At 42.7% G+C, this 18,207-nt stretch overlaps 1 protein-coding gene across 5 annotated transcripts in view; it reads left to right on the plus strand.

Moving 5' to 3' along the window:
- Positions 1–18,207, plus strand: part of foxp2 (forkhead box P2) — a 160,275-nt gene that overhangs the window by 98,653 nt on the left and 43,415 nt on the right. For all 5 annotated transcript variants that reach the window (XM_041780762.1, XM_041780764.1, XM_041780765.1 and 2 more), the window contains 4 exons: positions 8,541–8,678; positions 11,761–11,850; positions 15,714–15,903; positions 16,779–17,076. In XM_041780762.1, coding sequence (XP_041636696.1) covers positions 8,541–8,678; positions 11,761–11,850; positions 15,714–15,903; positions 16,779–17,076 — 716 coding nt within the window. The remainder of the gene's footprint in view (positions 1–8,540; positions 8,679–11,760; positions 11,851–15,713; positions 15,904–16,778; positions 17,077–18,207) is intronic.

An 18,207-nucleotide genomic window follows, 5' to 3' on the forward strand; every position in this document is an offset into this window, starting at 1 on the left:
TGGTTGATACCTGCATAATACACAGCCCAAAAACAGTGTTTAAGTTAATATTTCATTGGAGGGAGAGAGAGGGGAATAAGAGGGAAGCAGCAGACGCTCTTCTGACTCATGAATCCACCTTTAGGATTGACCTGGATGGATGCAAAAATATGCAACAAATGTTCCACAGAAACTAATGGACGAAAGTTTTGGCGATTGTGCAAACATGATTAGAACAACATGAGATCTTTGTGCTTTAACATGCATATAAAATTATTTAAGACAGTGTGCAAAGGCACAAAGATATTTATGCTGCCAGTTAATCCTGAAAATTGAGTTTAACTACATTAAAGTAGAAATGGTACAAGCTAAGTACAATTCATGTAAATGGTCAAAGATGAGTCTGTAGTCTGTACACAATCCTGTTTTTAATGGTAAAAATCCATAGCAGCTGGATAGAGTTGATTTTTAAGTATATTCCCCCTGAAATTGTCATTCAAACCAGCCCTTGATCAGCACCACAGGTCAGCATGTCTATCCTGACAAGTAACAGCCTAAAACAGCCTGATCGTGGTCAAAGACATATCTGTAAATACAGAACCATTGGGAAGAGGAGTGATTTTAACTCAGTGCTTGCCTTTTTTAAGTCCACAGTGTTCCACCAAGGTGGGCTGTTGCTCTGATCATGATTAATGATAAACATATTATTTCCATTGTTAGCCAAAATAATGTTTTCTGCGGTGTCTCTTTCCATAACGACTGGATAAAAGTGATTTCTCAGTATGGTCACCCCTGAAACTTTCACTCAAACCAGTCCTTGATCAGCACCACAAAGCAGCTTTTTAATCCTGACTAATAACAGCCTCAAACTTCCTCAGCCTGGTTTAATTAAACAGCTAAACATCTAAAATTGGTCAAAACTTGTTAAAATAACACTTGTAATGTAGGAAATAAAGCCTTTTTTGGGAAAGGTCGAGGCTTTTATCAACAGCCCTGTTATTTCTAATTTAGCAAAGTTAAATGTATTGCAAATATGGTAACAGTCAATGGCCTTCGAGTGCTAAAATAGCAGAAATGACCCCCTAGTCTGCTTATGTGTCAAATAAGATGTGCAGAAACCTCCTGCCTCCTCTTCTATGCATTAACAGTCAATTCTTCACCACCAAAATCCTGAGAGTTTACCCAAAGCTAGTGTTGCCGCCACCACTGCGCCCCTTTTTACACTGTCAAGCTGTGAGTCAGTGTTTTACAGGACTAATAACCTCAGCTCCATCTGTGCAATGACTTGCTCTAACTATGAATGAAAATATTAAATGTTTTAGGGTTGGTTTATGCACCAAAGGCTCTGTTTTCAGAGCAGCGCTACGCCAAGGCCTAGCCAGGTTGGTCGTGGGCACTGGGCCATCGTCGGAAGTGTCACACTCTTAAAGGTCAGGTCCACATGTTTCACCAGCGAGCCAATATCATCTCCATTTCAGCCCTCATCTGCTTATTGGCTTTCATCCGGAACACACATGCAGGGAAAAGGGCTGCGACGCTAGGCTTCGGTATAGGTTAGCCGACTCCAAACGTGCGTGGCTAAAGCATGCTAGCTCACATTTACATTTATGAATATATCTTTCCCCCTGCATCCCCTCTGGTTGGATCTGAAAATAGAGAAAAATTATCACTGCGACAGGAAAAAAGAGAGGGGGAAAATATTATGTTATTCATGAGGAAAACTTCTGTTGACTCTGAAAGAAAGCGAGAGAAAAAAACGTCAGCATATTCTAAGTCAAACACCCTTGGTTGCTGCTTTTGTAACCAGAAAACAAGATTTTTTTTTCTCCAACCCCACCTCCGTTCATCTCTCTCCCTCTCTCTCTCTCTCTCTCTCTCTCTCCCCCATGCATTTACAACACCTACAGGACAAGATTGCTAAATTGCGAGGACAGAGCAGGTTCATCATTGTGATGCAAAAGAAGTTGGAAATGCAACCCCAAGGCGAGGTAGCTGAGTTTGGAGGGGGGATCAAGAGAAAGTGAGAAGGGAGGGAGGGGAGGATAAAGAAAAAAAAAAGTAGCACAGACCTTTGATGTAGCAGCAACAAATTTACCTTGTGACAGAAGATACATGGGTGCAATAAACGAGTTATACCAGCCCTAACACATGCAATCAGATGATTCTGGCCAGGGTGTTAATTGGATCCTAACCGGCAGATCTGATACGCCCGGGCCCCATCGGTGAGGGGGGAAAGCCTTTTCCAAGTGATGAACTATAATTCACTGAGCTGCTTGAAGCACTTGTAATTTACTGTGTGTCACTGATGAAGAGGCTGATCCAGTGGAGGCCATATTACCTGCAACATCAGAGGGAAGTGCCGACCCCCCTCTCGCTCTCACTTGTACTCCCTCTCTGACTTTCTTTTTCTATTCTGGCGCTCTTTATTTTACGTTTGCACCCCTGCAGGAAAGCATCTGTCGGGAGTGAAATTTCCACGATAAAGGCGCGATGATTTGATAATGACAAACAAAAATGTAGCTACACTTCAGAGACTTAATCAATGACTATCTGCATGTCGAGATAAATCAATATGGAAATTGTTCTAAGCCTGTGCCAGTCTCCTCAGGCTTTTTTTATTAGAGGCTTTTACATGATGGGTCTTTATGTTATGATAAATTGCACTTCCCATGCACTGCTGCCAAGCTGCTATGGAAATTGATTCAGGAAAACATTCAGTAATCCACTTAGCTTCACTCCTGACAATCTCCAGTATTGATCTCCTTAAGCTTAAAACGCGCCGTGTGTGATTTTACATAGTAAACACACATGTACGTCTTCTCACAGACCACACACTTGAACTTTAGCGTGAGGTGCTCACCCAACAAGCCGCCCTGTGGTCCTCGAGTGGAGCGCCCCGGCTATCAATAATCACGTGGCCATATTTGGCAGTAATTGGCCGGTAAATGAGGAGCGTCAGCTGAGCGGGAGTTAAGAGGTCAAAAGTCCACGAGCTACGAAGGGGAGGCGGAGGTCTGAGTTTGGGTCCTGCACCCCCTGGGAGGCGCAGGAGATTGAGATGAAGGGGGGGCGGGGGGGTGTATTTTCTTCTCTCTCTATTTCTGTGTGTCAAATGAAGCTAGTGGCTTAATTAGCAGCGACTCCCCCTGCCAAGGATCCACAGTAATTACCGACTAGGACCCTCTTTCATTTCTCATTGCATTTATCTCCACAGTGTCTGCTCCGTCCCCTGTCCGGCGCTACAGGAACAACCTCCGCCGTTGATAACTGCCCCGTGTTCATTCCCCCTACAATGTTTATGTCCGACATCTAATCTCCCCCCCCCTCGCCACTAAGTGAATTGTATAGAGGGAAATCGAATGAAAGGAATTCCTCTCTGCTGGACTTTAATTGTTTAAGTTTGAACCCTGAAACACCACTTATCTCCTGCGTTAGGTAATTTGAGCTCACTCATAAAAACTGTAAAGATAAAACACCACACAGAGGGAGTGGGCGTAATTGCTAGGAGTGCATTGGTGCAGATAGTTAGCCACAGATAGCTGTGTTAGCCTGTTTTTTTTTTTTTTGCATTTAATGCTAGAACGCCCGGTTAAATCAAACATAACGAGAGACTCGGGTGCCAGTTTTTTTTGCCTGGAAGAGATACCTGAGCTCTCTCCATGGAAGAGCTTGACCTTTCGCGAGGCATTGGAGAGGCTGGTTACAGGCTGCGACTGTGACAAGAGTGCTATAATGATCTGCTTGTTCTGGTGAGGGGCCCCACCAGTGTTTTCACATCAGGAGCCAATTTAAAGGTCTTTTGTTTTGCTCTCCAACTTTCAGGGCGAACCACATGGCTTCAAAGTTCATGTCAATAGAGCTCATCGTTCTCTTTAGGACAGGGAACATAAACAAATAGGGGTTCAAATGGTGAGCACGGTTAATAACAAGCATGTCTGGGTTGCATTAGAAGCTATTCAAATGTGCGCCATTAAAACAGGAGAAGCACCTTTTTTTTGATATCCCCAGTGGCCACATCAGCTGCAGCTAATTTCAAACAATTTATTAAATCTCATTAAATTTTTTTGTGCTTCCCTGTTAGAAATTATATCCTTTTTGGATTACAGAGAAACAGAGGAGCAGCCCATTTGGATATCATGGCTCCTCTCCTCTGAAAGTCTTTTCACACTGTGTGGATGTTTATGCCGCTGCCACCGTCTCATAAATGCTCATTAATTTTATCCCTTCGTGGCAAAATCATTTCTAGGAGAGGCAATTCAGCCTCCTGTTCCTTTCAATTCACCGCGCACGTCAATCAAGCCCTCGTGCAGTATCCTGCAAAATGGAGGTGTTATATTCCCGCAATTATCATGTCATATACTCGAAAATGTAAATGAACGTGTGTGTAAAATTAAATTTATGGGTTGTCAGTGAAGAATAAGAACCAGGAGAGCAATTACTTATCTGCTTTCATCTCGGAGCCTCTGATACGTCAAGCAGAAAAGCATGCAGTTAAATGCTGGAATTAGCATTGTGCTGCACTTCACAATGGACGTGGGCCACTGCCTTTTCTACCCTTTCTCTTTCTTCCTGCTGCCTTTTCTCCTTCTTTCCCCTTCCCTTTCTTTTTGTTATGAAATGAAGATGATTATCAGCCATTATGTCTCTAAAAAGCTAATGAAAGTAATGTAAAAGGCACTTCCTGATTCCATAACCTTGTTGTTTGCGCTTTAAATTCCCTTTCTGCTGTGTTTTTTCTTGACGTCTTGTTTTGTTTTATTCATTGTTGCTGAAATGCTGCATTATTCATTTACAGGTACCTGAATAGAAATGCTTGTACTTGCCACTTACACAACAAGGAAAGCATTTGAAGTGCAACGTAGAATTTATATTTAATTCCACTTTATGTATGCATGCGCATACATTTGAAATCCTACATGTCGAAAGCTGCATCCCTTTTGTGAACCAAAACATCTCGGAGCCAGCATCCAATTAATAGTCTTAATGAGTGCATCACTCATGTTGTTTCTCCTCCTATTGTCATGGCATCCAACACAAAACCAGGAGTGACTGCGGGGGTAATTACTTACCCGGCAAATGTACCTTTAAGGGTTAATAACATTGAAGGTGTAAGCAGAGCATTTGCATAATTACACACGGACTGTTTAATTTGCAACTTTTGACGGCTTTTGTTCTGCACCTCGCTTATTGTGAATGCATTTTTTTTTTTCCTTTTGCACCCTTGCATCGAAGAGTCCAAAGGAAGAAAAGAGATGTACCACAACATCCTCCTCCTCCTCCTCCTCCTCCACCTTTAGATGGAGTCCCTTCTCTCTAAGACCCCTAATGAACAATGGAGGCAGGATTTGTTTGAATATGAATATGAATGTGCAGCGGGGGCCGGCTGGAAGTTGACCTTCAGCTGTGATTTTCAGTTCATCAGGATTAGTCAAGGCGGGCGATCAGGAGCCACTAATGCATAATGACTTCTAAAATGAAAAATGTGTAGTGACCATGCAAATGTCTCGGCTAATCAAAGAGGGGGGAAAACCTGGGGTGGGGGTGGGCGGAGAGGAGAGGAGAGCTAAACAAGGACGTGTCAAGGCCTGACAGAGAGAGAGAGGGAGAGAGAGAAGGGGGACATGCATGGAAAGTAATCAAGGCAGCTTGATTAGCTGGCGATGAGGACAGGGATGTCTTATTGGCCCCTCGACACACCGTATAGGCTAGCTACTGTCATGGCCGCTCTATACCAAACACTGTTACAATTAGTGTCCTTCCACTGTGCTACTGCATGATATTTTAATTACGTTAGTGACATTAGGCTCATCTTTGTTGACAAGATGCAGCTCTGAATCATGCTGTGTGATTCATTACTGTGCTAAAAACAACAAACTATTTGCATCTGAGCTTATTCAATTACTTCTTAAAGGTTACAGGAGTCAGTCACTTCAATCGGGCAAGTGAAGAATGCATGCCCTTTTTTAGTCAGAGAGAAGTAACTGGTGTTGTCGGATGCAAATTCACCATTTTGTGTTGACGCTGTTTTCCAGAAACTCGACTCAAAAGACAGGAATGTTTATTTTCCAAAGTTTTAAGCAGCCACAAGAAGCCGAGGCTTCATGTTTTGGCCGGTACATGCTGTTCACAATCAAACAGTAAAGAAATATCCCTTTTCTACTGATCTGCTGCCTCTGAAACCACTCAAGCTGCTGTCTTAGAGGAATTTGGCTGAAAAGCGTATTTTTGTTTTTCACTTCTATTGAAGCTTGACAGCTTGTTGTTCTCTTTTTAAAGATTTTTTTGCCTCCATTTGTTTTTTAAACTGTAAGGAGACAGAGAATGTGCAGAGAGAGGGTGTAGTGTGAGGGTAGGGAGCTGAACCTGCAACCAGTGCAGTGAGGACAAAATTATTAACCCCTTATTTAAAAAATTTCCCAGGAATTTCCCAACAGAGCAAGGAATGTTTAACACAGCTTTTCCAAACAACCTAGCTTTTTTTGGCTGCTTACATTATTTTACCTTGCACACAGAAACACAACTATTTCACAAAAACTACCAGGGTCTGTATCGTCAGCCCCTTTAGAACTGACATTTTTGCTGAGCCACAGCACAAACCACTGTTGTGCAATGATGTACTTGAACTGTGTGATGCTCAAATCTTGTAAAATCAAGTTAAAACTAAAGGTTATCTTCCAATATAAACAGAAAAACAATTGAGTAAGGGTTTGAGCTGTCACTGGAGAAAGCATCATGGCAAAAACCAAGGAAATCAGTTCAGACTTGAGAAAAAGAATTGCTGATGCTCACAAAGCAGGAGAAGGATCTACAAAGTTATCACAGCCTTTCCAAGTGTCAAGAACTGGAGTGAGAAGGATCATCAAGAAATTCAGAGTCCAGGACAAGCCTGTCAGATGTGGGAAGAGGAAGATTTCAAAGATTCTGGAAAGAAAAATAGTGAGAGGTGTGTCTAAAGACCTGAGAACAACTGCCAAGATACTGGCGAAGGACTTAACCAAGTCAGGAATCATAGTCTCAAGGAAGACAATCACTAGAGCCCTGCACAGGAATGGATGGAAAGGTAAGGAAGAGATACCTTCAAGCCAGACTGAAGTGTGCTCAGGATAACCTGGAGAAGGATTCTGATACTGGATGCATGTCCTTTGGTCAGATGAGACCAAACTAGAGCTCTTTGGCCATGGAGACTTTTATGTTTAGAGAAAGAAGGGAGAGGCATATCACCCAAAGAACACTGTCACCACAGTGAAACACGGCAGTGGGAGTATAATGATCTAAGGATGCTTCAGTTTGTCAGGAGTCATGAGGAAAGAAGGATATGTAAAGCTTTTGAAAGCTAAACTGAGTCTGGGTGGTTGCAACAACCCAAAACATGGTGAACTACCTTCAGAAGACCAAAGTGAACGTTCCTGACTGACCTGTTCAAAGCCCTGACTATCAAATCTGGAGGGATTTGAGAGATTGGCCAAAGAAGACTGGGCTTGGATTCCTTAGGAGACTAAAACTACAACAAAAAACTGCACGCTGTTATTTATCAAAAAGGAGACACAACTGACTATAAGCATTGGTAGTTTTTGGTTTGTGCGCAAAGCAATAAACATCCAAATAAAACTAGGATTTTTGGAAAAGCTAGTCATCTGTATGCTGGGCTCCTTCTCTGCCTCAGGGATGCAGCATGTTGGATTTTTGCTGATATGTAATACCCCGATATATGAGCAAATTAAATCAAGCAGATACAACCATCAACACCGATATTTCAGTGTAGTTTAGATGTAAGACTTTGGTTTCTAAGCCACACAATTTAAAATTTTAGGATGAACAAATTTGAACACATTCGCATCCTTAAAACATTCTTGAAAGCTCAAGAAATGAAGAAAAAGACTTGAGTTGACACAGGTCAGTTGGTTCAGCCTAAAACTCCACAACTCATTTGTTCATACACAGCCAATATTTACAGCTGATAAAAGCAAATTTTCATAGCCAGAACATTGGTTGTAAATCTCATCATGTCCTGCAGATTTCATCTATACTCTGCCTACTAAGCCTCACTACTATCTTCTGCACAAACTTGCACTTGCAAAGCTAAAATGCATGGGTAAATTTGTCCTTTTTTTCCACATTCACCTTCCTTTCAATACAGAAAATGGCTTCTGGTGAGCCCCAAACCTGTCTGCTATGACCCACCTCTTCTTGCAGAACTCTCCCCCCATCAGTGTAATCTTAATCAGTCCTATAGTTGTGTATTTCATGCTTTTTCTCTACAGAAGCAATGATAGGCATGTTAAAGTAGGGAGAGTTCAAGGGTCCTGCTAATTAAGGTCGATGTCTATTTTAAAATCTCTTACTTTTCCCAGCGGGGGGTGGAGGCAGAGCAAAATAAGAAAAGCAACACAAAGGCACAGCACCCATCCGTCCTTCAGCGTCTTCAGTGATCAGGGGCCAGCTCTTGCTTCCTCTCAGTCCCCAATTATGCAGTCCCAGTAGATGCATGCCACTAAGGCTGACACAGAACTATTTTTTGATGTTTACCTTCCTTATTCGTTTTTTTTTTTTTTTTCTTCCAGGTTCCAGTGTCAGTGGCCATGATGAGTCCCCAGGTGATCACACCACAACAGATGCAGCAGATCCTCCAGCAGCAGGTCCTCTCCCCGCAGCAGCTCCAGGCTCTGCTCCAGCAGCAGCAAGCTGTCATGCTGCAGCAGGTACCCATACTTAACCCCTAAAGAGTTCAACTTCACACGTTTCAAAATCAGGAAAAAAAACACACACAGCCCTGAGTCACATTTACAGCCACCAAGTCTCTCACGCAGACTCACCACGGCTCTGCGTCCTTGACACGCTTAGAAAAAGCAATCTGAAACTGACGTTCATGTCACCTTCAATTAACCGTCTCTGGTGTGTCGCTGGTTCAATTCCCTGACAAGTTTCCATCAGGGACCGGGAGAGTGGGGCGCAGACGGGAGCTGAGTGACGGGTGACGCATGATGTAATATTTGGAATGAGCTTGAGGAAGCACACTCTCAGCTCATTGCGGTGTCAGAGTTGAAATGCATTTCTCATTCCCAGATTTGATTAAGGGAGAGAGAATTGTTTAATTAAGAGCATTAGTCACTCTGATTATTGCTCTTCAGTAAAGGCACTCAGACTTGAGATTTGGTTTCTGTGCAGTCGTGGGCTTTTTTGAGATTCAGCAACCAAAGGCACTTTATTAGAGCATTTAAAGTATCTTTGTTTGAATCTGTCATTCAGAATATTAGGTAAATAAAGTATATTATTGTCCTGACTCTTGTGATACAGTTATTAACTTACAGTTTTAAAGACTGGTATTATTATGTACTCAGATTTGTACTCTGCATCTAAATGTAATTACCTGTACTAACACATGGTCTGGAAAATTCTGGTATCAGTGCATCCCAAGCTTTTTTTAATTCTCAGTCAATCAGATATAACAATGCCAGCCATTATAGGATTGCGTCATTGTGACGTTATTTTTGTTTTCAGGAGCTATACACCTACATCACATCATAATTTATGGCATGGCATCATATCTGATTGTATTGTATGGCATGGAAAAGCATCATAGTGCATTGCATCATATCATATCTTACAACAGGGGTGGGCAACTGGTGGCCCAGGGGCCACATGTAGCCCCCTGCCTAACTCAATGTGGCCCCCAAGTCAACTGCAAGAACCAGTGAATTATAGACATGAAGAAAATTTGACAAATTCCCCATGAAAACATGAAATATTTAAACATTTCTTGTAAAATGTTTGATTACTGGCGTGTGTTTAGTTCTTTGCAAGAAATTAGAAGATAGAATTGGAAATAACTGTTTCTGTAGAACTTTTTACATGCATTACTTCATGCATTTTCCAAAAATGGATATGCATGATATGTATATTATATTATGATCAGTAATTATTAGTTTCACTGCATTGAGATAACAGCTTTAAATTGTTTGAATTATAATCATGAAAACTATATATGATATTTATTTCATTGAACTGATGCTTGCAGTTACACATTTTTGTCTTTAGTAGCAGTTATTCCTTTTGCTCTCATTGCTGGCATTTATGTTTGGGGGTGTGGATGTTCTAGGGTCCCTTTGCCTTACCTGTGCCTACAAGGAAAAGCCTGAGGCAGGGAGAGAAGCAGCAAAAACCCCCAGAGCAGAGCAGGCATCACTGACAACAGAATGGCTCTGATTAAGTCAGAAGCAGAAGAAAGGAGGAGCTGGGGTGGAGGAGGGTTGCAATAAGTGGCTAGTAGAGAGAACAGCAAAGCTTAGCCAGGCTAGAGCAGTATAAATATGGCAGCATGATTAAGATTGGCCAATAGCATGCTTAGGGTGAATCAGCTGGCCGTGAGCTGATGGGGTTTTGTGTGAGGTCAGCTGATCTCAATTATATGGCAACGCTTGACTCCTTGGCCTGCCTGCACTCATGCTTTAAGCTTTTTTGGCCCTTTTGACAAATACAGGCCAACGGCAAGTAGGGATGCAAAATATTTTGGCCTTGATATTGATACCTGCAGATGTGAAATATTTTGATTGTATTTACAGCCGATTTTCCAGCCATGCATAAGGCCAGTATATATCAGATATCTGCCTTAAATGTTGGCAAAATATACATTCAAGTATCGACATTTGACTAGGGTGCCACGCCCTCAAGCTGGCCCACTGTGATCCATTAACATCCTGAATGAAGCTCCGAACATTAAACCACTACCAGACTGTCTACTTGCTCGCTCCTCTCTCAGCTCCGCTTGACTCAGCCTCTCTTTGCGCCAAGGACAGCTGGTGGGTTTTTCTACTATAAAAAAGGGTGATTTTATATCCTTTTTGGCAAAAATGAGACAGGAAATGTTGGCTAAAATCCAATGTTATGCACCCTTATTGGTAAATAATGTGGGTAAGACCGACATTTAGCATAGCTAACTGCTGATTTAGAGGAGAGATTCATTATTTGGTGAAAGATGTGACCCTTTGGACATCTCTGATCTGTTTTTTGGTAAAAGATGAGAGAAAATATCATCATTGTGGGAGTGTTACAGCAACACAAGTAATGAAAATCACATTGAAATTGGAATCAGCCAAACCCTGTCATTTTTACAGTCCATGTGGTGTCATATCCTGTAATGTGTCTTATTTTGCTGGGTTATATCCCTGTGACTCCCAGTCCTATATTTGTGAAGCTTCACACATCTAAGGTCCTTTACCAGAAGGAATCAGTCCAATGCTGAAGCTTCTTTAAACAGATTTTTGTTTATTTAGGTGACTGCTGAGTTATAAGACATGAAATACTCCTACTCCGTATATAAGTTTATGTTAATACCTGGGTATTTCTATAACCACTGGCCTGCTTTATGAATCCAGGCCAGAAATCCATGTGAAGTTTACATAAAATAAACATAAAATCATCACGTAGGTCGCTGTCACAACATGTGTGTTAAAGAAATCAGTGCAGTGGAGTAAACCTGCCCCTCTGAGGCCTTATTCTGTTTATTTCAGCCTCTCCAAAGGAAGCCAGTGCTCTCTGGCTGCCAAATGTGTTGTTAATATGATGAATTGTTGCCCCCTACAGAACTGTGCAACTATTAAAAGTCCACATGGACAGGGCTGTGTCGTACAGCCAAGATGCAAATGCCAAAGGCAGTGGATGTTTTTATTTATAATCTGCAACAGATTATGCATAACAAAACAGCTGGGGCTGAGGAAATGCAATGCTGAGATTTGTACTTGAACAAATGTTTGTTTACTAGTTTATGTGTTTGTTTGTCTACAGCAACACCTGCAGGAGTTTTATAAGAAGCAACAGGAGCAGCTTCATCTGCAGCTCCTGCAGCAGCAGCACCCTGGGAAACAGGTGAAAGAGGTGGGTGGAATTACGCTCTTAAATTCACACTTAAAACACAATCAATGACTGAGATCAGTCTTTTGTTTTTTTGGATATTTCTAGTTTTAAAGTTGCACAAAATCATCTAGTAAGTGCTGTAAGGGATAAGACAGATTTCCCTGCCTGCTTTACCTTAGCTGCTTTCTGCTGTAAACAGTTTCAAGCACTGTTCACAGATACTCTGCATGCATGCATACTCTGGCATTATGCTGATTTATTAAGGAGAAAACCAGAGACAAAGGGTCCCAGGTCCAAATCATTAACGAACTCCTTCAGTGGGCGTACAAACACGCAGACGCATGCACCACCCTAAAGTTACGGCATCCAGCGCTCATAAATCACAGTGACAGGCAGCTGGTGGACACACGACACCGTCCCGTCCTTTTTTCAGTTACCAGCGAAGAAGAGATGAGCCTGACAGCCTTAGCCACATTTGCGTAGCTGCACTGAACCCTGCGCCAGTCACACCCAGGCACGTGGAATCAGTTAAATTGATCAGAAAAGAAGGCATCACATAAACGCGTCTTTGTTTTTCTCTCCTCTGCACCTCTCAGTGTCTCCTCAAGCAGCCCATTATGCCGCCCCGACAGGAAGCCGCAGCTGACCTCCCGGCGGCTTTGTTTCTGTTTGGATTTGTGAATAGAGTTTTTCAGGGGGCCTCGCCATCAAATATGGAATAGAAATTGCTCCCTTATTTCTCTTGAGGCAAGGTAAAGGAGGGGGCAACCTGCCTCTCTCCATCACTCCATTATGCAGTCTGTTTTCCAGTGAGCGCATCACAAGTTTTTCCCCCTGCTCCCACTTGTCCTTCCACTTGGCTGCAACATAATGCAACTGGCGTGCAGCATGTGAATGTTTATGAAGGAAAACAGAGAGCAACAGCTGAAAATCTGAGCTGATATAACCAAAATGACGAGTTTTTAAGCACTAATAATAAGCTATGGAGAACAAAACTGTTGTTTGCACGAGGCTGTAGACATGTTTACTTCTGCAGTAAAATGAGCCTGGGACCGAAGGAAGAGATGTACTTGCTGTTTCACCTTGTGTTGGTGTATAAGCTGCATCAAGAATGTTCTTAAAAATATATTTGCTTATACACGACATATGTTACTGGAAGAATCCTCTACGAGGAACACCAGAAAGCTCAAGCTGTATACAACCACCTGACATGTGGGATGTAATCTACAAACATGGTGATAAGTCAGTAATCAGCAGTTAAAACAGATCTGCATTTGCCTCCATGCATGGAAATAACAGTCCTGGTGTTGCATTTTAATCAGTGACCGTGTTAAGTGGTGACTTTCAGCTAAATGTGTTTGAAAGTGTTGACATAGAAGCATCTGATGAAAGTGTCATCACGGTTGGCCCTTTGTTTAGTTTTTCATTCCATTGTCAAAATATACTCATCAGGTATGTAGTTAATAGGAAACAGATTAACTGATGCAGCCATGGATGCACTCAGCAGACAGTCACCAGTTTACATGGTAGCTTGTTGAACCAATACACTGAGCTTATTTTCATTGTAGTTTTTATGCATTTAAATTTCAACCTCTGATACAGACTTTATCTGTCCCAGCTGGTTTGGCAGACATGTCTGCCACTGTGCAGTGGCAGTAATGTTCCTTAAGATGTGGAAGATCGTGGACTTGGTTTTTCAGTGCTGCTGTGATCTTAGATCATGAAGAAATAGAGTGTTCGGGAATCTGCTAAAGCTGAGAGATCGGTAAAATCGCATTCTACTTGACTAGATCTATTCTCACTCACTATTTCCCCTTCTGCTTCAGCGGAGCAGGGATTCATGGCTGAAAATGAAACTGAGACTTAAGATTGCGTTGTTTAAAAGAGCTCCAACTGGCCTATATTGAAATGCATCAGATTTTTCTACACCATCAGGGCAAAAATTTGTAAACTTTTTTGATGATCTTAAGAGACTACATCCTGAGAGTCAAACAGAAGAGAGACAAGACACTGCAGTTAGAACTGCATGAACATGTACGTGTGGTAGAGGCAATGTACAGCCAGTATTATCCTCCTCTCTCAGTGTTTTACCAACATATTAATCAGTCCCTCCACCTTTCCACACAAGACTGAACTTGTCAAGATAACAGAATCATGAGTTGAACTTTGTAAAACAGAGTCTTTGTAAGGAGGGAGGCAGTGATGTCCACAATTCGGTATTTAAAAAGGTTTTAAACTTTATAACTGTTGATTTACATGCATGATTTATGTAAAAGATGCATCGAACTTGAAGTGATCCTGCAGCTCTTTGTCTGTCATTCAAAGTGACACTGATGTCATCACTCTGTGTCCGATAATAAGCAATTTCCTGACCCTTTATGGATAAAAATCATGATTATATTGAAATGAAATATAGCCACTTATGCATGACCATGTACAGAAATTAATCCAATTATAGGATATGTTTAAATTTGCTTATTTTGTTGTTCTTATTTCTCTATAACCAATGCTAATGTAACTGTCATATAATATTGCATAACACCCACCCCTAGCACAGCTGTGCATTTTTATCAGAACTGGAAACTCAGAACTTTTCTTCATTGAAAGGAGAATAAAGGACCGCACTGAAAGCTTTCTTGGTGGAAGAATAGTCTGCTCTTCTCGTTCCTGGCTTTGGCAAGAGTGTACTTTACTATCTGGCTCCACTGATGGTGAACAACCACAGCAGTGCATGCCTTTAAGTCTTGTGGGTTTTTTTGCTTTCATTGGCTTGAAAGGATTGTGATGGAGTTTTGCTTGGATGGATGTGAAATGTATCCCCTATTATGAATATGCGAAACAGTCCATCTTACTTTAAAGGTCTTGGGAAACCATGAAGACCACTTTCTGTCAGTGTGACAAACATTTTCAGTGGGTAAAAGTCTTCATTGCCACTGTTCCAACGTTTTTGGAACATTCTGTCCTCATCATGTTCAAATAGTACTCATAACTTTCACCAACAGTCAGTTTTAACACTCAGAAGGCTGTCTTTGTGCTGTTCTGGCTTAAAATTAGGTTATTATAGAAGTATTTTTGTTTTTATGGAATTTTGCACTGTGTCCAAAATTTTTTGGTGAAAGGATTGTGTGAAATTTCTGATCAGAGTCAAAGCTTTGCTCTCGCTACCTTAAACTCACTCCCTCTCTCTTTGATGCTGCCGCACACTGAGTTTATTGTGTTGTTGTTGTTTTTGTTATAGTTTTTCACAGTGCTTACGCAATCATGAGTCTGGCTGAGCGATAAACAACTCGACGAGGAGAGCAGAGCAGAGCAGAGCGCGGTGCTTTGTGTGCACATGTGTGCACATTTGCATTCGTGTCTATGCATCCAGACTCACGTGACGCTGTAAATCTCTCACTCTGCTGGCTCCCTCCGGTCACATAAGCTGTAACAGACCATCAGTGAAGGCGAGACAATTAACTATCAAGGGGGGGTGGGGTGTGGAATAGAGGAGGAGAGGTGGATTATACCAGAGGCTTAGTATCATACACAATCGCAAGCAGTATACACAGACAGGCTTGAGAGCTGGTGTATCAGCAGAGCTTTGTTGTCTTGTTTGTGTGTGCGCTCACAGACGTAAACACACAAAAAAAAGATAGGAGAGGAGAGGGAGTGTGGTAGAGCCCAAATAACAGGAGGACGAGTAAGAGAGCTCAGACAGAGGGGGAGAGAGAGGAAGGAAGGAGGCAGAGAGGTGTAACTAAGGTCACACAGTAGAGGCAAGTGAGTGCAGGCTCTCCACTCTGTTTTCTCCCCTCGCTTCTCTCTCTGTAGTTAATTTGCCTGTAATTTTCCCTCCTCTCTTCTCCTCTCTTCTTGTCCTCCTCCTCCTTCTCTCTCTATAGCAACAGCAGCAGCAGCAGCAGCAGCAGCAGCTGGCCGCCCAGCAGCTCGTCTTCCAGCAGCAGCTCCTGCAGATGCAGCAGCTCCAGCAGCAACAGCACCTGCTCAACATGCAGCGGCAGGGCCTGCTCTCGCTGCCCGGGCCCGCGCCAGGCCAGGCCGCCCTGCCCGGACAGACCCTGCCCCCGCCAGGTAAGGAACGGGACGCGACGAACTTGCAAGAGCGGTGATGAGACACTCACTGGGTTTTCCTCTGCAGGTGTTAAGTGTCTACTTTTCCCACTTTCTTTCTCTCACCGTGCCCTGCTGTATTTCTCTCATCTGTATGCACCTGTGCCCCCTTTTGCTTTATCTCTAAGTATGTCTTTCTGTCTGCCTCCCCCCCTCATTTGTATGCTCTCCTGCCATCCACTTTGTCCCTAACTCTCCACATCATCGTTTTGTTTCGCCTTCCATTCTCTCTTCTTGTCTGATTATGCCTCTCTTTGTCTACCAGCTCTGCTTTTGCTTTGCTCTGTTTGTTGTTTTTCCATCTCTGTTTCTATTCCCCCGCTCCCCAGCCCTCCCCTCCTTCTCCTCCTCTCCCTGGTTCCTGTTGTTGTTGTTGTTGTTTACTGCCTTTACTGAGAGAGCCACAGAGAGAAGAGAGGAATAAAAAGGACAGAGAGAGAAGGCTCCATTTTCCTTCTCCTGAGCCAAGTAAACACTTATATTTGTTGTTTACATCCAAGATGGCGGAGACAGAAAACAATAGGCAAGGAGGTATTAGAAGAAAATCAAAGGAGTAATTAGGTACCAAGAAAAAAAGCCGGCGAACAAAGCGTGTTTGGCCAGGGATCAATGTTTAATACTTCTGCACTGGAAACAGACAAAACTAAGAGAGCCTAAGCAGGTTGAATCAGGAAAAAAAGTAAGACACAGTTCAGATTCTGGTTTTTACACGATTCCCTTGCAACTTTACATAACTTCCTCCAAAGTTTGCAGAGTTTTGTCTTAAAACTAATGCACTGATTTTCGTTAAGCAGCCATATTGATTTGATTTTCTTCCTGATTGGTTCTTTTCCCAGCCGGCCTGAGCCCCGCAGAGCTCCAGCAGCTTTGGAAGGACGTGACCGGAGCCGGCGGCGGCCATGCGATGGAGGACAACGGCATCAAACACAGCAGCAGCGGTGGTGGAACCGGCACGGGCGGCGTCGTCAGCGGCGGCCTAGACCTCTCCACCAACAACTCTTCTTCAACTACCTCCTCCTCCAATCCCGCCAAAGCATCACCGCCCATCTCTCACCATTCCATCGCCAACGGACAGTCCCCAGTGCTCAACCACAGACGAGAGAGGGAACGGGAACGGGAAAGGGAGCGGGAGAGGTAAAAAACAATTGAAATATCACGCTTTCAAAGATGAAAAGTTTGCAGGATTGTTGTTTTTTTGTGTTTGAAATAACACTTAGATTCCAGCAGGGGAACATGTTTTGTTTATTTGTTTAATACTTTATTAGCATCCTGGTAATATTCCAGAAAATAAGAGTCGTGTTCTCCCATGGGAGCACGTGAACGCACTTAGCTTGCACACAGATATCAAACACAAGCAGAGGAAGCCATGCAGGCAACAAGCCTCTCTGGCAGGGAAGACAAGGTAACCTCCTTGTACATTAAGTATTTAGTGCTTCTTTCTTTCTTCCCCCCTCTTTTGAAAATTACCTTCCATGCTTGCTTGTCATGTAAACAGAATATGTGATGCCTTGAGTGGCGTTTCCAGGATGTTTATCCTTGTGATGGCATCTTTTTTTGTACCAAAACACTGACTGTTCATATATCTGCCTATCTGGCCCATGCATTATTCAAAGGCTTTTCTTGGGCGATATTATAATAAGGACTTAGGGTGGCGGCGTGTGTAGAGACATAGGTGGAAGTGCTGTGTAATTGGTTTAAAGTAGATGCTATCTCTCCAGTAGCACTAAAAGGAGGCTTGAAAAAGATACCGTCAGAAAGGTAGGAAGAGAGGGAATAAGACGAAGAGGAAAAAAGGAGGGAAAAAAAGACTTTTATCCACCCGTGTCCCGAGGGGTGTGAGGCATCTCATAATGATCGAACAAGGAGTATTGTCAGGAACGCTGCTTACTAACACGCCACCGATCGATGCAGGGAAACCCCCTCTGTAAAACACAGTGTGAGCTCTGCCAGCACATATTCATAGACCACACACATACACAGATAGAAATCGACCACACACAAACATGCACAGGGAAAAAAAGCACACACTACTGCCAAGCCTAAAGGTTAAACTGTCATCTTTAATAGGATGTGCTGTCTAGGCAGGGTCGTAACTTATTTGGGTGCCATTTGAAAAACGCCCCCCACCCCTACCATCCTGCTCCCCTTGTCCTAAAAGAACATAAGTTACACAGAGTATTAATCTCCTGATGAAAATTATATGGCTGTCTGGATTTTTAATGTTTACTTGAAAGCGTCCCCCCTCCTCCTTCTCCCCCTGTAATG

This window comes from Cheilinus undulatus, linkage group 23 (assembly GCF_018320785.1).
Source record: "Cheilinus undulatus linkage group 23, ASM1832078v1, whole genome shotgun sequence".
Taxonomy (NCBI): domain Eukaryota; kingdom Metazoa; phylum Chordata; class Actinopteri; order Labriformes; family Labridae; genus Cheilinus; species Cheilinus undulatus.